The sequence below is a fragment of the Bison bison genome, unplaced genomic scaffold (genome assembly GCF_000754665.1).
Source record: "Bison bison bison isolate TAMUID 2011002044 unplaced genomic scaffold, Bison_UMD1.0 scf7180017864180, whole genome shotgun sequence".
Lineage (NCBI taxonomy): Eukaryota > Metazoa > Chordata > Mammalia > Artiodactyla > Bovidae > Bison > Bison bison.
In genome coordinates this window covers 14,195,014-14,217,021 of record NW_011494752.1, presented here as the reverse complement: position 1 = coordinate 14,217,021, position 22,008 = coordinate 14,195,014, and the positions used below count along the sequence as shown (strand labels likewise).

At 51.6% G+C, this 22,008-nt stretch overlaps 1 protein-coding gene across 1 annotated transcript in view; it reads right to left on the bottom strand.

The window, feature by feature from the left end:
* The window catches only part of GAS7 (growth arrest-specific 7), a 208,531-nt gene that overhangs the window by 25,334 nt on the left and 161,189 nt on the right, over window positions 1-22,008 (bottom strand). The window contains exons 5-8 of the mRNA XM_010843192.1: window positions 15,006-15,059; window positions 7,157-7,246; window positions 3,813-3,928; window positions 935-1,009 (exon numbers count right to left, since the gene is read on the bottom strand). Of these exons, the coding sequence (XP_010841494.1) occupies window positions 935-1,009; window positions 3,813-3,928; window positions 7,157-7,246; window positions 15,006-15,059 (335 nt within the window). The remainder of the gene's footprint in view (window positions 1-934; window positions 1,010-3,812; window positions 3,929-7,156; window positions 7,247-15,005; window positions 15,060-22,008) is intronic.

Genomic DNA, 22,008 nt, shown 5'->3' with positions numbered 1-22,008 from the left:
GATCAGTACTTCATTCCTTTTTATGGCTGCATAACATTCCTATCCATATAGCCAATGTGGACAGACTAAAATTAGCTTATGCATTCATCCTCGATGGACATTTTGGTTATTTCCACTTGGTGACTATAATAAATCATGCTGCTATGAACATGCATGTACATATATTTGAATATCTGCTTTCAGTTCTTTTGGATATAAACCTAGGAGTGGAATTGCTGGGTCCTGTGGGAGTTCTGGTTAGTTTTCTGAGGCAATGCAAAACTGTTTTCCATAGCAGCTGTGCCGATCTGCCTTACCACCAGCAGGCTGAAACTCTGTTAACATATGGAGCTCAGAAGGCAGCAATCCACCCCCAACTAGGGACTCTTCTGTGGCCAGAAGGGTGGGGCTGGGCCTCCCCTAGCCAAGGTCCCACCCATGGAGGTCTGGATGGTCACAGCTGGAGGGTGAGGGAAGCCTGGGCCTAGGCTCACAGGAGAGATTCTAACCAAGGGGCCAGGTGTGGAATCCTCCCACATCTAGTTTCTTGCCAGCCTGCTCTCGGAGACAGGGGAGTAGGGGTGGGCATCTGGAGGCTGGTTCCAAGCTACTGGGGAAAGGGCAGAAGGGGTCCTGGCATACTCCAGCATCTGCCAGGAGGCCCTTGGCTGCTAATGAGTAAATAATGTGGAAGCACAACCTTGAGCATGGATGCCCACACCTGGAGTCATGGCTGGTCAACTGGAGCCGTGAATGCCCACCTTGAACCAAGAATGTTCACCATTAACCATGAATGCCCACTTTGAATCATGGGCACCCACCTTCAGCCAGGTGCATGGAGACCTCACCATCCATATGGGACCATGGCAATGACCAGTGATCAGTGAAAAGGGACCCTCCCCTTTCTTGAGTGTCCCTCCCCCTCCCTACCCCACTCCCTGTTCCTCCTACTCACCCCTCCTCCTGTGCGGCCAAGGAGTTCTGAGAGAGCTTAGCTAAGTTCTTTGCATATTCCTCTTCAATCTTTATCCTGCAAAGGGAGAAAACCCAACATGTCAGCTCCTCAGAGCTAGACCGTGGATCTGACCTGCAGCCTTGCTGCTCATTAACCGTGTAAAGACCATTAATCTGCAAGTACGTGGCTCTTGTCTTTCCACCCGACTCACAGTAGGTGTTTAATATGAGCTGAATGAAGGAATGAAATTGAACCTCGATCTGCAAAGTCGGGGATTGGTGCCTGTGTGAGGATGAAAAGTGGTTATCTGCATAGCCCCTAGCACAGGGCTGGACGCACGGCAAACACTTAAATGAAGAGATGTAATTGGTAATGGACCACGGCTGCCCTGCCCCTAAGTGAGAGCTCTGGCGTGAGAGCCTGCAAGGTAGCCACAGCCCCTAAGAAGCAGGAAGAGAACGCTGTCCATGTTCTCCCAGCCCTCAAGGCCGCCAACTTCCCAGCCTGCAGGGTGCAAGCATCTCCATGGAAACCAGTGGTGCCCAGCAGATGCCACATCCCCAGAGAGGGAAGTTGCCTTGGATTTCACTTTCAGCAGGCCCTTGACACACTTTCAAGGCAGCTCTCCGGGGAGGGGTCTGTATTATCTGCCACAACTGTGTAAAACGTGTTGTCATGGCATTAGTCACTGTCTAAGCGGTCCCCTGAAGAGCCATGTTTGTGATGACCAGAGCCGGCCAGACGGCTGGGGCCTCAGAGAGGCCCCTAGTCCATCATCTGGGAAACGAAACAAACCCAGAAATGCTCCCAGGGCTGCAGCATTTGCTTCTTGGCTTCTCAGGAGCTGAAGCGTGAAAGGATGTAGAGAGAGCGACCTGATCGAATCTCTGGGCAGCATTCGGAGGTCACGATCACTTCCCACGTCAGTGCTGAGAGGCCCAGTCTCGGTCCTTCTCTCACCACCACCTCTGCCATCTCCACATCCTCCCAAGCCCGCCTCCCTCGCTTTCTCTCCATCCAGCGAGTCTTTAGTCCCTCCTCTCCCCAGGAGGATGTGGACGGTCAGCCTGCAGCTTCCGGCCAGGAGATCTCTCGAGAAAGCAGATCTAACCATGTCAAAACCACATCACACTCTTAGCTTCAAAAGTTCAGCAATGCCAACTGTGTGTACCGGGCACGAGGCCTGTCCTCTCCAGGGCTGATGCCAGCCTCGCTCCCCTAAGCTGAGGTCACGTGCTTCACCGGACGGCTGGCCTCCCACCCTGGCCCAGCTCTTGCTTCTGCACCTCAGGTCCCACCCCTCCTGGCTCTGAAAGGTGCCCCTTCGAGACCCTAGGTGGCCTGAGAAGTCTCAAGAGTCCACCTGTCCCAGGGAAGACCAGGGTTCTCGCATGTATGGTTCCATTTATTTATTAATGTGACGTCTTTATGAAAGCATAAACCACAAGTATGTTCAAACTTGGCTTTTCTAGCCATTTTCCTCTTGGCCTGGTGTCTACTATTGTTTTCTGACACCCGAACTACACAGTCTCTCAATTTCCTACCTGTTTCATAGGCCATAAAGCAAAGATTTGATTGTATCTATAGAAAATAGGCCTCCTAAAGGAAAGCAGGTGCTTTAACATACCACAGAATTGTTACTGAATTACTGTTGCTGTAAATAAAAAAGAAACATTGGGACTTCCCTGGCTGTCTAGTGGCTGAGGCTCTGCACTTCCAATACAGGGGGCGTGGGTTCGAACCCTGGTGGGTGAACCAACATCCCACATGCCTCTCAGCGTGGCCAAAAAAAAAAATTATTTCAAAAATACATTGCCATTTACCGTAAATATTTCCAGTGTGCCTTTGAAATTCCAGATATGAAGTTGTGTGTATGTATGTGTGTGAGGGAGGGGGGTAAGCATATGTGTGTGAATGTGCAGGTAAATGTCAGCTTAACAGAGTCTCATAACTTGGGAGAGCCTGGGGAGGGAGGGAGATGGAGAAGGAGCTTGTCACTATAACTTTCCCCACTTCCATTAGGCTGAATTCATCATTCCCTTGGCTTTGCTGATGTCTCAAGCGGTAAAGAATCCCTTGCCAATGCAGGAGACACAGGTTTGATCCCTGGGTGGGGAAGATCTCCTGGAGGAGGAAATGGCAACCCAGTCCAGTATTCTTGCCTGGAGAATTCCATGGAAGAGGAGCCTGGCGGGCCACAGTCCAGGGGGTTGCAAAAGAGTCAAACATGACTGAGCAGGCATGCGTTGTTTCCTCCTCTACACACAGGCAAACCACTATTATACTCCGCTCTTATCATAATGACCTGACCTCTCCCATCAGACTGAGTTCCCTAAAGGCAGAGATGGGGGTAGGGGTGGGTGTTTCTGGATGCCCAGGGCTGGGATGTGGTTTTGACTCAAAGATGAACAGAAGGTAACATTCTCCTTTTTTGTTACATTAAAGAACAGTGGCTGTGCATGCACACATAAGCAAAGGAGCCAAGCAGTCTTCATGGCAATATATTATGGAGTGGTGGGGACTGCAGCAAACTGGAAGCACAGGCTCCCAGCACACGGGCAGCTGCTCCTCAGCTCCAGGCACTGTTGCATGAGGGATGCACAGCCACGGAGCCAGACTTTTTGCTCTCCCCAGAGATGTCAGATATGCAGATTTTAATGTGAAATCCACCAGTTTTTAACATTGGTTTGAATCTTTGAAAACACTACATAGGCCAAAGCAACACACCTGCTGGCCAGACTTGTCCCAAGGCCCGTGAGTCTGACTCCTATTTTGCACGTCCCTTAGTGCAGAGCTGGGTGTGCGGGGCTCACGCTGGGCTCAGGGACCACGGTGGGTACCATCACCAGCCCCGGAGCGGGGAGGGCCCAGGACTCACCTTTCCCGGATGAACTCCGACATTTCCTTCTGCATCTGCTTGCCCTTCAGCTGTTTCTGCAGCAGCAGTTCAAACCCAGCCACCGTGCCGTTGCCTTGGGAGTCCTTCTTGTCAGCCTAGGAGGGAGAGAGAGGCAGGAGCGCTTAGGGACACCGGCGTCTGGAGCTGGGATGAACCGAGTGTAGGGAAGACAGACCCCAGAAAAGACCCTGTTGTTCTTCATTCGCTCAGTCGTGTCTGACTCTTTGTGACCTCATGGACTGCAGCACACCAGGCTTCCCATCCTTCACCATCCCCTGGAGTTTGCTCAGACTCCTGTCTACTGAGTCAGTGATGCCATCCAACCATCTCATCTTCTGCCACACCCCTCTCTGCCTGCCCTTAATCTTTCCCAGCATGGGGGTCTTTTCAAGTGAGTTGGCTCCTTGCATCAGGTGGCCAAAGTACTGGAGCTTCAGCTTGAGCATTAGTCCTTCCAATGAATACTCAGGGTTGATTTCCTTTTATTGTCTGGTTTGATCTCCTTGCAGTCCAAGGGACTCTCAAGAGACCCCGAGTCACCTGCTAATAACCCTGACCTCAGCCCGAGAAGGAGGACGAGGGCAGTAGTCTCAGCCGCCCCAACTCACACCCCTCCCGGCGCCCTTGCCCCAACGTGCTCCCGGATGCTTGAGCCCTGACCACTGCAGCCGCCCCACATCTGGGCCTCTCAACCCCTCAACCTAGAAATGAAGAAAGGAAGGGCAGGTGGCCAAGAACACAGGCTCCAGGTGGCTGCTTGGGCTGGCTAGATCCTCTGCAGAGTTTTAGCATCTTGACTGAGCTGGGAGACAGTGGATAACCTCGGGGGCAGGTACCCCCAACCCTGAGCCTTGCCATCCACTTTAACACTAGCCAGGCAGTGCCATCCTCCAATGCACATGCCTAAAAGATTGCAGTGACTTCTGGGGAGAAGCTGGACTGAAGGGCCGCTGCCGGAGTGGAAAAAGGCAGGTTTCCAGGGTTGACATCTCAGCCACATCACAGTGCAGCTGCTCTGGCCATTGAAAACTTACTCCAAGTACATTTAAGATGTGTGCACTCCATTGTATGAATGCTACATTTTCATGAAAAAGTCAAAGAAAAATTATTCAAAACACTTAGCCCCAATCCACCTCCCAGAGAGGATGGACAGGCTGAGCAATTTGTCCACACTGGGAAAACCGGCCCAAAGAAGTGGGCTTTAAGGATTGTGTCAGCAGAGAAATTTCTGTGAGAAGAAAAGGTCTTGATGGTCAGGGAGACAAAGCCCTAGGGTAGGTATCAGAGTCCCAGGAAAGCCTGAATCGAGATGGAAGCAGGATGGCACTGACCAGGATCGCCCACTCTCCCTCACTCTCCAACCCCTCTCCCTCCACTGACCTCTGGCTCCCAGGGTACCCATTCCTGGAGTCTAAGCTGGTCCACTTCCCATGCTTGGTTCCTGTTCCCTTCTTTTTGGATGACATCTCCAAATTCAGCTCCTCCCCTCCATCTCCACAGCTGCCACCATCTTCCCTGGCCTCCCAGAGGCTAAGGGGCACTCCTGCCTTCCCTATATGACACGTGGGGCTTCCTGGGTGGTGCCAGTGGTAAAGAAAATCCCCCTGCCAATGCAGGAGACGTAAGAGACGCAGGTTCAATCCCTGGGTCTTGGAGGTCCCCTGCAGGAGGGCAGGGCAACCCACTCCATTATTATGCCTGGAGAATCCCATGAACTGAGGATCCATAGGGTTGCGCAGTTGGACATGACTGAAATGACATAACATGCATGCATGTTCCAAGGCACATACAAACCAGATCACATCCTGTTCCTGTTTGAATCCTCCACCATCTGTTTATACTGCAAACAGAATAAAATACAGCACACTGATGGAGCCTATGAGGTCTCATACACTCTGGTCCCTGCTCATCCACACCCCTGAGCTCTTTCTTCACCATCTCCAGGTGTGTCTGTTGCCAGAGCCAGAGTTCTTCCTGCAATATCCCCACCCCATACTCATCTCAGAAGATCTAGAAGAAACACAGATGGGGCAACAGGAATCCCTGGCTAGCTTCTAAAGTGCAAGAGGTTTGGTAGGAAGACAAAAGTGACTGTTTAATATACACTTGGTTAGCAAATCTAAAAAAGGGTAGATAATCCATTCTGCATGGTGGATGAGATTTTATAAAGTTTTTCTTTTTTAATTTCTGATTCCTTGGGGCCTTTGCAAAACTTTATTTTTTTAGGTGTACCATTGGTGATGGTGATTAAGTCACTCAGTCATGTCCGATTCTTTGTGACCCCATGGACTGTGGCCTGCTAGGTTCCTCTGTCCATGGGATTTCCCAGGCAAAAACACTGGAGTGGGTTGCCATTTCCTTCTCTAGGGGATCCTCCAGACCCAGGGATTGAACCTGTGGCTCCTGCATCACAGGCAGATATTTTACTGCTGGGCCACCAGGGAAGCCCCAGTGTATGATTACTGGTTTTTAATATATACACAGGTTGTACAATCATCACCACTGTCTGATTCCAGAATGGGGTGATTTCATTTTTAAAGCCCTTGTTAACTTTAAAATACAAATGTCCAGGAGGACTCCAAGAGTTTCTGAGTAGGACTCGGCATCTGTCAAAAGATGTTTAATTTTGGAAAACTACACATAAAATGTATCATCTTAACCATTTTTAAGTGCACAGTTCAGTGGCATTAAATGGCAACCCACTCCAGTGTTCTTGCCTGGAGAATCCCAGGGACAGGGGAGCCTGGTAGGCTGCCGTCTGTGGGGTTGCAGAGAGTCGGACACGACTGAAGTGACTTAGAAGCAGCACTGTTGGGCAACCATCACCATCATCCCATTCCAGAACTTGCTTATCTTGCAAAACTGGAGGTTCCCATAAGTAACACAAAAGCTCTGGAACAACAGAGTTGCTCACGCTGGAGCTCCCTACAAATTCCTGGTGACTTTGATAGAGACAGGAAGGCTGTCGGAGAAGCACTGTCCAAGATCACCTTCAAGAGCGACAGAACAGGCTGGAGCCCAGGTTCCTTTCGTGGAGTTGACTTTGGTCTCCTGTCACCGCTGAGCAGCAAGGTGACCCTCCAGCTTACCTACATTCTGGCTGGAGTTTCCGTTTTGCCCTGTGGACTCTCTGAGGTTTACAGAATAATCTAGACTCCAAGTGGGTCTTAAGTTTCCAGCCTCCAGTGCTCAACTGACTGCCAGCTGTTAGGATTCATCTGGAGAAGTTGCTTTGCTTTGAGCTCAAGGCTCCTCCCGCACCTCTCGGGTGCTCACTCGTGGTCCCTGGGACCACAGTCCAAGCAACACCGAGCACCACTTACCCAGAAGTAGTCACAGTAGCTCCACTCGGTTGGTTTCAGCAGTTGCTGCTCCGGCATTGTGTCTGGGTGAGGGAACGTCACGCAGTTTATCTGGAAGGCACAGACAGGAGAGAGCACAGCTTGGTTAGAGGGTTAGGAGAAGCTGGGGAGGCTTTGGTCCCGGGACAAAGCACTCAAGCAGTCTCCCTACAGGGCCAGCTTGGTCGAGAACATGCACTGGTATCGTGCGGTGGTCAGCATTCAAATGAGGGGTGACCGGCATTCGCCCCCACCCCACAGGGGCTGGAGTCAGTCCAAGCCGTCTTAGAGAGCAGTGCAACAGGGCTTAACAACACAACCAATGTCCAGAGCCCTCCACCAGTGACCCTGCTTGTAGGATTCTCCCCTCCTCCTGCACGTGGCTACAGGGACTTAAGCACACGGTTTTTACCACAGCTATGCCTACACAGCAAAAGGCTAGAGCCCAACTCTACTGGCCATCAGCAAGAGAATCATTAGAAAGTATGAGAGACATGGATAGGAATCATAACCATGGTGAAAGGCCCAGCGAGACATTCTTCTGTACTGATAAGGAAGGTGCAGGACAGTGTTAAGTGGGTGGGTGACTGGGGAGAAGAGGTGGAATAGTATTTAGGGTTTGTTGTCTTAGAGTTAAGAAAAAAAAAAAAGGAAGGAGGTAGGAATAGATCCAAATTTGGCATATTTCTGGGAGGAAACTGATGACATCATTTGCTTCTAGGGAAAGGAATTAAGTGGCTGAGCATCCTGGGTGAGAGGTTACCTTGTGAATTTTATCTCAGGATATATATTCTATAAATGTATCAAATTAAAAGATACCTGCTCCTTGGAAGAAAAGTTATGACAAATCTAGACAGCATATTCAAAAGCAGAGACAACAATTTGCTAACAAAGGTGAGTATAGTCAAAGCTATGGTTTTTCTAGTAGTCATGTACAGATATGAGGGTTGGATCATAAAGAAGGCTGAGCGCTGGAGAATTGATGCTTTCGAATTACAGGGCTGGAGAAGACTCTTGAGAGTCCCTGGGACAGCAAGGAAATCAAACCAGTCAATCCGAAAGGAAATCAACCCTGGTATTCATTGGAAGGACTGATGCTGAATACTTTGGCCACCTGATGCAAAAAGTCGACTCACTGGAAAAGACCCTGGTGCTGAGAAGGACTGAGGGCAGGAGGAGAAGGGGGCGGGCGACAGAGGGTGAGAGAATTGGATGGCATCACTGATTCAATGGACACGAATCTGAGCAAACTCCGGGAGACAGTGGAGGACAGGGGAGCCTGGTGTGCTGTAGTCCACGGAGTCACTAAGAGTCAGACACGACTTAGCAACTGAACAGCATGCACTCTATGAACAAAGAGAGCTGAAATGAGAATCCCGGGTGTGTGCCTGGGGCTAGCTGGCCCAGGAGAGAGCAGTGCAGAGATTCCTGGGCTCTGTCTCGGACTTTTCTGCTGGAGCCTATCTGCAGCACTCCTGGCTTTCCCTGCTTGCAGCTGTGCCTTCGCCGCCGACCCTGCTGATGCTACTTCAAGCCCCGCATCTGCTCCTGGAGAGTCTGCTAATTTGTTCTGGGAGCTGTAAGGCCTCAGGAAGGCAAGGCCTAAGCCCCGGCAGTCTTTAACCCTCATCACAATCCCAGCAACTGCTGAAGTGGGAGTCGTCAGACGTTCAGGGGGAGAACAGTGCAGAAAATCCCCGAGGTTCTGAATAGAAGCCACAAACTCCATTGCCAGAAAGCCATGGAAACAAGTGTGGGGCTGCACGTCATGGAAACTGCAGCTCAGGCTGTGGGGGGTGACCAGCCTCCACATTCAAAAGTGGGGTAGGCTGGGGAGGGTCTGTCTGTGCGGGCGGGGAGCAGATTCCTCTCAGCTCCCGCCAACTGCTGTCAAGCTAGAATGAAGAGTCCAGGCTTATCAGCTTATGTGATGACTTGACAGTAGTGGAGAATGAGGATTTATACGTGAAGTATCTCAATGCTTGAAAGTGAAAGTGTTAGTTGCTCAGTCATGTCCGACTCTTTGTGACCCCATGGACTACAGTAGCCTGCCTAGCTCCTCTGTCCATGGAATCCTCCAGGCAAGAATACCAGAGTGGGTTGCCAGTCCCTTCTCCAATGTTGGCAATTCACTCATGGTTAATAACAGCAACAACAACCCCTTGCAAGTCAAAGCAACTCCTCTGCCAGTCGAGTCAGGTCCATGGGTCCCCAGCTGCAGCCTCTGGTTTAGGGGCTCGGGGGTGGCTGGAAGTAAATCCAGTAAATCCCCCTCCTGCAGTCTAGTGGGGAGAATCCAGGAGAAATTCCAGCCAAGGAAAGAGACCCCTCTTCCCAGAAACTAGCATGTGGCCAATGTAAGGGCAGAGAGTCCCGCTCTGGAAGGAAACATGACGCAAGAGGCAGGCCCATGGCCAGGGATGATCCAGAGAACCCTGGGCAGGGGGACACGGAATGCCACCAAGGTCCAGGTGGGTGCCAAGGCAACCCCGGGGTGGGGAGCTTCCCCCCGAGCCCGTCTCACTGCCACCCGAGGCATCACTGGCCTGCAGTCTCGGCAGCCAGACAGCCTCTTGACACCCAGCTCAGGCAGTGGGTCTTCCCAAACCCTCTTTTCAGGCTGACACCCCAGAGAATGTCCAGAGGGGAGTCTCCTTCTGGAAAGCAGGGCCGGATTCCACAGCCTCACATGGTCCCTATTTCATGTTCCAGCTTTTCTTGCCTCAACAAATAATGATGATCACAGCCCGTCTTTATTTTGTTTCATAATGTAGCCCACGGCAATTGAAAGCAAATGTAATAATGACAAATGAACTATGACATTGCACTGGGCATTAAGAATCATGGAGTAGGAGGTTGAAGGCACGCAGAGGGGATATAGAGGTCTTCTAGAAAGTGCTGTCCAGGGTCTAGAAGGCAGGGGGGATCCCACAAAGAGTGGCCCTGTAATCATCACTGAAGGAAAGCTAATGTGGCTGGGGGAGAGGGCTTGTGGCTTCTGCCACTCTGAGGGCACCAGCCCTCAGAGGGACTGGCCAGTGGCCCCCGAGTGCCCGTCTCCACTCAGTCAACCCCGATTTTGGCATTTCTCCAGCCCAGGAATCTCACAGGAATTTTCCTGAATCCTCGCAGAGCCCTGCACCCGCTTGGTGGGCATCTCCAGAACTGCACCTCACCAACCCTGCTGTGGAAGGAACTTGTAAAACTCGTGGAATTCCTGGGAGAATTCCTGCCAAGAGCTTTGGTGGCTCTTCACTTCATCCTCCCAGCAACCCCACGAGCTGGGTCACTGGCCTCATTTGGTTAACTGAGGGCTGCAGAAGTATTTGCATCCATGAGGCTGTACCAGGAACACTTGCTCGTCTGCGGTTCATGCAAACCTTTGTTGAACGGCTACCTGGTGCTGCGCACTAGGGTAGATCTTTCTAGCACTTTGCACGTGTGCATTTGTATTTCTCCTGACTGCTTGTGTAGCATCTCTCTTTCTTTGCCAGAGAGGAGGAAACTGCCCTGCTCCCTGCTGTGTCCCAGCACAGCCACAGGATGGGGGCTGTCAGTGTCTGTCAGTACAAGGAACAGAGCCTAGAGACAGAAGGGGTGGTCTCTGCCCTCGATGGTTTTACAGGCTGATGAGGAAGGCAAACAAGGAAATAATGAGTAATTGCAAACTTCATCTGTAATGGTGGAGCCAGGGTCAGAAGCCAGCCAGGTACACCTGGCCCTTAACCTGTGTCACACGACCTTCTAACACACTTAGATGTAACTATGCCAGGTCCCCATCCAAGGCAGGGGTGCAAGTAGGAAGGGGTGCTGGAGGCAGCAGCAGAAGATGCCTTCTACCCTGCTGTGTCTGCGGAAAGTTCCAGGGGTCCCTCTCACTCTTGCTCCCAAGATCATTACCCTCGACCAGCAGCGTCTTCGCTCAGGGACTGACTCCAGCCCCCAGTAACCGTAGTAACACCTGCTCTGCTCCCAGTGGGCCCACTAAGCAGCTGGGGTTCCACCGGAACAAGAGCAGCCCCCAGAATCTCTCTGGGGGGCATCTTAAGGGGGCTACAGTCGCCACAAAGGCATCCAACCATGGTGCGAGAGCTGTTGAATACAAGTGCAACCCAGCCAAGGCGCCTCCTGCGGGGAGGCCCAGCATGGAGGCCTCCCTGGAGGCAGAGGCCGCCTTCAGCACAGTAAAGATGGTGGTTTTACAACTAAATGGGCCCTGAACTTCCTCCTTTGCTGTTGTTTAGTCACTCAGTCCTGTCCCACTCTTCGCACCCCATGGACTGCAGCACGCACGCCAGGCTTCCCTGTCCTCCACCATCTCCCGGAGTTTGCTCAAACTCAAGCCTATTGAGTCGGTGACGCCATCCAACCATCTCAACCTCTGTCACCCTCTTCTCCTGCCCTCAATCTTTCCAAGCATCAGGGTCTTTTCCAATGAGTCAGCTCTTCCCATCAGGTAGCCAAAGGATCGGAGCTTCAGCTTCATCAGTCCTTCCAGTGAATATTCAGGGTTGATTTCCTTTAAGATGGACTGCTTTGATCTCCTAGCTCTACAGAATTTCCTCCTGGAGAGAGGCTAATGGGGAGGGTATGTAAGAGGCAAAAGCCAGACCTAAGGAAGCAGAATAGAAATGCCCCCTGGTGCATACACATCTGGCCTCCAAGCTCCCACCCAGGGCCCCAGGCCCCAGGGGGCCACACCAGGAACCTGAGGATCAGGGGAGCCCAGACCCCTCTTTCTAGGGCAGGAGTGTGGCTGGCTGGCTTGGCTGTCATCTGCTCTTGAATCCTCTAGATTTTATGCATGATGTTGGTGCCGAGGGCTGTGAACTGCCATCACTGCCCGTCACTTCCAATCAAGCCCACTCACCGCCAGCCCTACCCGGGGCTCCATTGCTGTCAAGCAGCGCATGTATCTGCCTCTTCAAAACCTCTTCCAGACCCAGTGGGGTGGGGTGTGTGGGGGGAGGGGGGCAAGCCAGAGAATCATAATAAACCTGGGTCCTTGCATCTCAGCCACATTGGTAGCCAGACTCAGATGCCTGGTTGTATCCGTCATTGCCACACAGGTCTGCAAATCTTTGCTCCTAGGGTCAGATCGTGCGAGAGGACCCTCACCCCAATCCCACATGCCAGGAAGAGGGAGGCTTGGGCCCGAGCTCCACGCTCCCCCCTCAGCCCCACCCCTGCAACACTGCCTCCCAGGGAAACCATGAGCTCTGCAGGATCAGGGCTCAGAGGAAGGAGCTGCGGGTGGAGAGAGAGTACTCCCGGGGAGGAAGAGAGCCGAGGTACAGAGGTCTTCAGCCCCGCCGGCCAGCCAGCGAGGACACCCACCTCCAGTCTGGAGATGAGCAGGGCCCTTGGGCTGGCAGCCGGCAGATCCAGGTTCACAGCCAAGGGGCTCTGTTCCTCACTCTGGCTGTGCCCCTCCTCAGTCGCCCCAGCAAAAAGTCCCTAAGGCTTGAGTGTTTATTTCAAACCCGGGGGGATGCTGATTACAACCCAAACTTTATAGCCTCACCCTGGAGGGACCAACCTAGGAACCTGCATTTTAAACAAGTACCCTTGAGGCTCTGGATGAGAGGCAGTGATGCAGGGCAGTGGGAAGGAGGAGGGAAGGTGGTGAGGCAGGGATGGAGGAGTTGAGTTGCCAGGAGACCCAGGGCCACACCCAGCCCACTCAGACAAAGCCCTAAGCTCTGAGCGAAAGGCAGACCGAGGCAGGTGAACCGCAGGTGAACCGGGCCCCAGCCCGTGAGAGGCACACCATCACCCAAGGGAGGCATAACCCTCTGCTTCCCCCTTTTCTCTTTCACTCTCCTTCTACAATGCTAACATATTCCCTCTCTTGCACTTTCTCCTCCCGATTTCAGGAAACTTCAGAAGCTCCTACTTTGCCCTAGCACCCTAAGGGCTTTTTGTAAAATTCACCTATGGGAGGTCTGCCCAGGGGGTGGGGTGGGGGTCTCCCACACCCTGCCCATCAGCTCCAGTAACAAGGAAACTGTCGCTGGCCCCACCCTGAGTCACCTGGTCCCCCACCTCAGGGGGCAACTTCCAGGGGGACACTGCCGGTGATAAGAGTTCGGGTCTCAGATATACGCTTTAATATACAGTATTTGTTTATATTGGAAATTAACGCATGTATGTGGAATCTAAAAAAACCGGTATAGGTGGTCTTATTTGTAAAGCAGAAATAGAGACACAGACATAGAGAACAAATGTATGGATACCAAGGCGGAACAGGAAGAGTGGAAGGAATTGGGAGGTGCGGATTGACATCTATACACTACTGATACAGACGACTGCTAAGAGCCTCCTGCAGAGCTCAGGGAACTCTGTTCAATGCCCTTTGCTGACCTAAATGGGAAGGAAATCCAAAACAGAGGGAATGTATGTATAGACATAGCTGATTCACTTCACTGTTCAGCAGAAACTTAACATGACTTTGTAAAGCAACTCTACTCAAATAAAAATTAATGAAAAAAAAAGGGGCACAGGTCTCAGCCCCGATGCTTCCTAGCTGTGACCTTGGCTGAGGTCCTGCTCTGTGCCTCAGTTTCCTCATCTGTAAATAGGGCGACGAGGAGACTGGTGCGAACTGAGCACCTACTGTGTGCCAGGCTGTTCTAAGGGCTTTCCAGGTATGAACTCACTCCGTCCTTACACCATCCCTAGGGCACACACGCCCACCATCTCCCCATTGTGCAGACGGGGACACTGAGGCACAGAGAGGCCAGGAAAGCTTCCCCAGGTCACTGCCCAGCTCAGAAGTGCTGTGACTGATACCCTGGCTTCAGAGTCTAGGTTCCCCATCCCCACACCCACCTTGGTCCAATCACCCGCCCCTCCCTCAGTGACTGGAGCCTAGAATGTGTGCTCAGAAGCCTAGTGGTGCATAATAAATGCACATGCAGTGGCAGCAATTATGATTGTTACTGTCACTGCTTGCCCACTGCTTCTTCCTCCAAAGTGGATGTGCAGCCTGCATGAGCCGGGTCAGGGGTCTCCCTGCCACTTCCATCTCTGAGGCTGTGGGCAGCATGGCAATGGGCCTAGGGACCCATCCCCCGGTCCCAGCTCTGCGGCACTTGGTCAAAACCGCATACCCGGGACCACACTTCTTCCCATCTCCAAGTTCTGGTCTGTCTGAGCAGACAGACAAGTTGTTTCTCTACGTGGAGGGATGTTGACATTCAGTGCCAGCTTTCCCCAAGCACAAGGCTGATGTGGGGTGGGGGCAGTGGGGAGGGAAATGGGGGAAGGTCCTCTTCAGCCTCCACGGGGCTGGGGGGCCGGTGAGTCTTGGCGGGCTTTCAGCCCTGGGAGACTGTGTAGCTGCTCTAGGCAGAGGCTGCCTGCTTCCCCATCAGGAACTCTATTCTTAGGGCGCTTTCTCTTGCTTTTAACTTTGACGTCTTCCAGAAGTTACCCCGCACAAAAGCCACCCTGCCACGGCTGTAATTTACACGTCACGTCACTTGCTCAGAGCACAGTCCACCCCCTCCTACCCACTCCTGCACACCAGCTTCCCTTGCCTGCCCTGAGAAAAATGGTTTTGCATTATTCTGAGCACCATCCTTCCACTTATTTGCCTGGAGAGAAAAAGTGAATAAGAAATCAACAGAAGGGCCAGGGCAAGGCAGGGGGTGGGGGTCGGGGGCAGCAGCGGGTGGTGGGAAACTTCAGCTATGTCCAAGCTTTAGAACTTCCCAGATTCTAGGCTGGGCATTGCTTCCACTCAGAGGTTCACACTGCCACGGCAACAGCCCAGCTGTGGACCAGAGTCCCAGCCTGCCACCCCACCTGCTGCGCGGGAGCCACTTACTGTGATGGTGTTTTCCTTGCTCTGCTTTTTGCTTGGTGATGAGGATCCCAGGTTCTGGGGAGAGAGGCAAGAAACATCGTCAGAGCTGTTCTCCATATTGGACACCCTTTTTCCTTCGGGTTCCCTGAAGGTGGAGGGATGGGTTAAAAGCCCCGTGCCAGGGAAGTTCGAGGATGCTCCTTCAGCTGTTGTTAACCCCTAAGTCACCATGTTCTGGGAGAGGGCAGGCAGGAGCCTTCCGTGCCCTGGCTTGAAGGCGAATTGGAGGAAACTTCCCAACAGGAGCTCTGAGAAAACTGCTCCAAAGCAGGTCTGCCTCCTCGTCTCCCGTCGGTGGCTGGGAGCATTAACCCTTCAGTTGCCCTCTGCTGGTAAGCAGTTCTGAGAGCTGTCTCCACCCTCAGAATCCATCTGGGAGTAGAGAGTTAAGGCGGACTATGGGCCACCATCTCCTGGTACGGAATTCAGAACAAGACATCTTATTCTGAATTCCCCACCTTGTCCAACATATCATACCCTGGATCCATGTACCGTGGACTGGGGTGCTCGGCCACACCTCCGTGACTTGTCACCCTCCCTACCCCAAGAGCAGGGAGGCTGTGATTTCAGCTTCCATTCCGACTTTGGGGTTGCCTTTTGGGGTCTTTCCTTTGCCAGCAAGAAGACCCTCATCCCAAGGACCACTGGGCCCACCGGACCTCGGCAGCTTGCCTCTAGATCCTGGATGGCCCTGGAATGGAAGATTCAGGATTGCCAGCTGAAAACACCACACTGATCCTAAGAGTCTACGGCCCTGACGGGGAAGGTCAAGCCTGGCTCTTTGCTGTCCCATCAGCCTTTACATTAGGGACTGAGTAGGGTCCCTGAGCAAGATGTGGGATGTGCCCTCCTGTCCTGAGCCACACGTCGAGCTGGGAAGCAGGCTGGCCCCTAAGGCACCGCGGCAGCATTGCATGTGTGTCCTGGGACTCACAGCCTTATTCTGTCTCTAGTGGGATGGAAGAAAGTGGCTGCTAGGCCTTTACAGGGAAAGACCCAGAAAAAGCATGGAGGGGCTCCTCTAGCAAGCCCCAGGGAACCAACAGCTCCCACCCCCAGGCCAGCACAGCCCTGGATCACCCAGCAAGATGAGTGTCTTGTGGGGGTGGGGGGAAGCCAGCCCCTTCCTCAGGAACCCAACTGCTCATCAGGCAAAATAAGGAGCTTAAGGGAGTTCCTGCCCACGGTCCCCTCACTCCCGGACTCTTCCCCACCAGATCCACGATCAGTCCCTCACTCCCACCCAGACCTACCATGTCCGGTAACTGAAGTCCACTACTCAAGACTGACATCCCTGGACTGTCCAGCTCAAAGGGACCTTCATACGTCATCGTTTCATAGACGGGAAGATGAACTCACTGGCCTCGACATCCCGTCGAGTTAACTCGGCTCTGAGCCTCAGTGTTACCTGTTGCCAATGGTCCTTGAGCTCTGGAGGCATCAGATTAGCTGAAGACATGCCCCCTGAGTCCTCCTGACCCCAGGAAGTTACTGGCATCACCATCATTGTACAGATGAGGACACCGAGGTCTGCAGACACCAACGTGTCCAAGGACGCAAGGCAGGTAAACAGAGCAAACCTACACCCAAGCCCGAACGACTCTTTCCTACCTCCCCACCCCTCCACTTAGAAATCCGGAACCATCTCTTATTTTTCCAGGTGTCTCTGCAGGGCCAAAGAAACATCTCTGTCACCCATACACACTGACTTGGGGACCGCTGTGTCTGAGGCTGTCTGGGATGATGCTGGACACAGAGGTCACCCTCCTCCCCAGAATCTCAGCCAGGACACGAGGGCAAGTAATAGCACTGTGAGGTGGGGGTGGGGATGTTCTAAGTCCGGGTGCCGGTCTCTGCCCTCCTAGCTGTGCAGTTTTGGCTAGTGCTGCACACGGGGGTCACAGGGTCCTTCGGGTGGTCTCACGTCTTTGCTGCTGGTGACCTGTGCCTGTTATTTGAATGTCATATACACAGACATCACATACATGCACATAGACACACATACTCACACACAGACACATACACCCTGAAGCACTCCACTGAAAGGAGCCCTGGTGGAACGACATCTCAGCCACGCTGAGAACACCTGCTACAATTAAGTGGCTTCTCTCACCCAAGTACTAACCGGGCCCAACCCTGCTTAGCTTCCGCGATCAGATGCATTCAGGGTGGCATAGCCGTAGACAGAAGTGGATTTTAATATGATGCCCCACTAAAAAGAACCCAGGCTCCTTGGAGAATCGATTAGTTCCAAAGGCCAGGTGGACCTGGAACTCCTGTGCCAGGAGGTAAAAAAAAAAAAAAGTGTTAGACAAACGGTGTGACCTAACAAAAGGACACAGACTCCAGCTCAAAGGGGCTTCCACACCCAAATTTGGGACCACTGGAGCATTAATATGAATAATAACCTCAAAGAATTACTCCAAAAGGTGGACGGAGGAGGGGCAGCATTTTTTTTTTTTTTAACAGAGGAAGGTCTAGAAAACGTATGCAAGGAATTCAAACATGACCACTGGCAAAGCTCAGTGTCAAAGACTCAGGCCACAGCCATCAGGGATGGTTGAAAAGGCTGAGAGAAAAGGCTGCTAGGAGACAGAGCGTGTGCGTGGCCTGACACTGTCACCCCACTGATCTCACATACGTGTGTATGTGTATATACATGTATTTGCTGCTGCTACTCAGTTGCCAAGTTGCGTCCGACTCTTTGTGACCCCATGGACTGTAGCCCGCCAGGCTCCTCTTTCCATGGGATTCTCCAGGCAAGAATACTGGACTGGGTTGCCATTTCCTCCTCCAGGGGATCTTTCCGACCCAGGGATCGAACCCAGGTCTCCTGCTGAAGTTAAATGATTGGTCCATTTCTCCTTTATTATAATATTCATTCTACTCTTATAAATGCTTACAAATGTCCATAACAGAAGTTTTTGTTTTTTTTTTTTAATTTCTCTTTCCTATGATTCTAGAAGGTTTTTCTCCTCTTTTTTTTAAAGCTCTGCCCAGCCTGGATTCCTGGCCTCACCTGGGCTTCTTGGCTGGCACTGTGAGGACCCATCAAGGGTGGTGACAGAGGAGGCAGTGCCCGGGAGACCATGGTTGGTCATTCCCAGCTGACTCCACAGGCCCCTGGCTCTGTGATGTCTTCCGAGCCTGGTCTCCGTGCGTGTGAAGAGTGTGGCTCCCATACTCTCAGCAGGTAGAACCCAGTGTGAAACCTCTCAGTGGCTCCAGCACTACTGAGACAAAACCCAAGCTCCTCAAAACAGCCTCGAGGACTTCTCTGGCCTCCTCTTCTGCCTTCCCCACACTTGCTAACACAGTAAACCATAGTCCCGCTTGGCCTCTACGGCTTTTTCAAAATCATTGCCTCTAAGCATCCACATATGCTGTTCCCTCCACCTGGAATGCTGTTCCCCTACCATCATTCTCGACCAAGCTAAACCTCTGCTGATTTTTCCAGTCTCAACTTTTATTAAAGAGCCCATCTCCAGACATTTCCACCACCACTTGGTCAGGTCTTTAGAGCACACACTCCCCTCCAGCCCCATCACTGCCAATATGAAATCAACATTTGTCTCTCTCCAGCCCCAGCTACTAACCTCTATCAAATGAAAGTGTTAGTCACTCAGTCATGTCTGACTCTTCGTGACCCCCATGGACTATAGCCCACCCAGCTCTTCTGTTCATGGGATTTTCCAGGCAAGAATACGGGAGTGGGTAACCATTCCCTTCTCCAGGGGATCTTCCTAACCCAGGGACTGAACCTGGTCTCCTGCATTGCAGGCAGATTCCTTACCATCTGAGGCACCAGGGAAGCCCTAACCCTGACAAGACAAGGGCTTTATCTGTCTATGACTCAGCGCCTGGCAAAGAAATACATGTTCAATAGAACATGAGCTATTGACCAAGTAGGGAAGGAGGAGCCCCACTGAGTAAATGAGCTCTCAGAATCTCACCTCTTCCTTCATCACACACTGTCTCCTCCAACGGGTCCCTTAAGTTTCCAAGCTCTTGGTCCCACTCCCTTTCCTCTCTTCTGCATCTAAAGATAACCTTCCTGGGGAACAGTTCATGGAAAGCTAAAACAGTTGGAAAGTGAGTCACAAGAGTCTAGGCTCCGGTGGGCATATTCCTTGCCTTCTCTGTACTGGCAATAGGGATCAGTCAGTCAGTTCAGTCGCTCAGTCGTGTCTGATTCTTTGTGACCCCATGAATTGCAGCTCGCCAGGCCTCCCTGTCTGTCACCAACTCCCGGAGTTCACTCAAACTCATGTCCGTCGAGTTGGTGATGCCATCCAGCCATCTCATCCTCTGTCATCCCCTTCTCCTCCTGCCCCCAATCCCTCCCAGCATCACAGTCTTTTTCAGTGAGTCAACTCTTCACATGAGGTGGCCAAAGTACTGGAGTTTCAGATTCAGCGTCATTCCTTCCAAAGAACACCCAGGACTGATCTCCTTTAGAATGGACTGGTTGGATCTCCTTGCAGTCCAAGGGACTCTCAAGAGTCTTCTCCCACACCACAGTTCAAAAGCACCAGTTCTTCGGTGCTCAGCTTTCTTCACAGTCCAACTCTCACATCCATACATGACCACAGGAAAAACCATAGCCTTGACTAGATGGACCTTTGTTGGCAAAGTAATGTCTCTGCTTTTAAATATACCATCTAGGTTGGTCATAACTTTCCTTCCAAGGAGTAAGCGCCTTTTAATTTCATGGCTGCAATCACCATCTGCAGCATAGGGATCAGAGAGGGCTAAAAATCACCATAGTATAATATCATATAAGAAACGAATTGCCAGTCCAGGTTCAATGCAGGATACAGGATGCTCAGGGCTGGTGTACTGGGATGACCCAGAGGGATGGTACAAGGAGGGAGGTGGGAGGGGGGTTCAGGATGGGGGGCACGTGTACACCTGTGGTGGATTCATGTTGATGTATGGCAAAACCAGTACAATATTGTAAAGTAATTAGCCTCCAATTAAAATAAATAAATTTAAATTTAAAAAATAAAATAAAATCACCATAGCCCTGGCAGGCAGACAGGCAGGGGACAGGCTCGGTGTGCTTCTGCCAAGGCCAGCATGACTAGTCTCAGTCTCTGATCCCCTAACCTCCCATCAAGTGGGTCCCCTGCATCCATCACCCAGGTAGCTCGCCCCAGGGCTGCACACTTGCAAACTTCCACTGGGTGGCACCAGATTGCCATCACCTATGCCCAGCCTTTCAGGTCTCCTGGAGCAGGGGTGGGCACCCTCGGGGGCTGCAGGGCACCCAGCCATTCAGTTCCACCCACGATGGTACAGACACATTTCTGGTTTCCATGAAGATTACACATGCCTCCCCACCCCCAAACCTGCCCAACATTCTCATTTTCTTGATTAGCTTTCTCAAGGAGGGGCAGCCAACAGGCAGTAGTAAAAGAGCATAAGAGAGGTGTGACAAGGTACTGTATCTACCCTGACCCAGCATCTCAAATGGCCATGTGTTCATTTACTCACTCCTTCATTCATTCACTCTTTCAATATTGTGCGCATGCTCTATCTATCAAAGCCGCTCAGGAGCATCCAACTCTTTGTGACCCCATCGACTGTAACCCATCAGGCTCCTCTGTCCACGGAATATTCCAGGCAAGAATACTGGAGTGGCTGCCATGCCCTCTTCCAGGGGATCTCTAACTCAGGGATCGAACCCACATCTCTAGCCTCTCCTGCACTGGCAGGTGGATTCTTTACCACTGTGCCACCTGTAGTATTATTAGGTGATGACTGTCATTAATTACAGTTGACAGCCTGGGATGGGGGAGTAAACACTGAGCTTGCTGAAGTGCGCTTATACATATTCTGAGGACCATTTATCGGTAGTGCTCTCTAAATACCAACCCTTCTTAACCTATTTCTATGACTGTTCTCTGGTGCCTTTGTGGACAGCCAGCTCTGCAGGAACACGAACACTTCCACAGTCTAAAAGGCTAACACAGTGCTGCAAACTGGTGGACACATGTATTTTGTTCTCTCCATGTGCTGCACTATTTATTGTTACTCTGATGATACCTCACCTTCTGAATGTTACCATCCAAAAAAGGAAGACATGGGATTCCACCTGTTCTGAAGCAGCGCTCAGGCCAGGGTATCCAGAGCTGATCTTTCCTGCATCCCCAGCACCTCACCTCTAACTCTTTGTTTCTTAGTTCTCATTGTATCTGCTGTCTATAAAAGTAAAATGTGTTTATTTTAGAAAATTCTTAAAATACTTAAAAGTCTAAAGAAAATAAACATCACCTTTGACCGAGGTTTCTCAACCTCAGCACCCTTCATCTTTCCATCTGGGTAATTCTTTGTTGTGGGGCTCTCCTGCACCTTACTTAGTAATAGCCCTGGTCCCACTGACTAGATGCCAGTAAAACCCCCTGCCCAGTTGTGACAACCAAAATATCCAAACATTGCCCAATGTCCCCTGATTGAGAACTGGACAGAAACACCAATGCTTGGGTTTATTTTTTCATCCAGTCACGTGTCTTCATATATGGATGGACTTCCTTCTCCCAAACAAGATGGACCATAAATGCAGCTTTGGGACTTCCCAGATGGCTCAGGAGGTAAAGAATCTGCTTGCAATGTAGGAGACAGGCAGGAGATGGGGCTTCGATCCCTGGGTCGGGAAGATCCCCTGGAGGAGGAAATGGCCACCCACTCCAGCACTTTTGCCTGGGAAATCCCATCGGTAGAGGAGCCTGGTGGGCTACAGTCCATGGGATCTCCAAAGAGTTGGACACAACTGAGCGACTGAACACACATACATATATGCAATTTCGTTCTGCTTTTTTCATTCACTATTATGGTCTCCGCATTTTCTTAAATTAGTACATTTTCTCCAGGAGAATGTGTTTCCATGGCTGCATGGTACTTTGGCCAGACAGACGCTCACTGCCATTATCCATTTTACCCATCCCGTTACTGGACAGTTAGG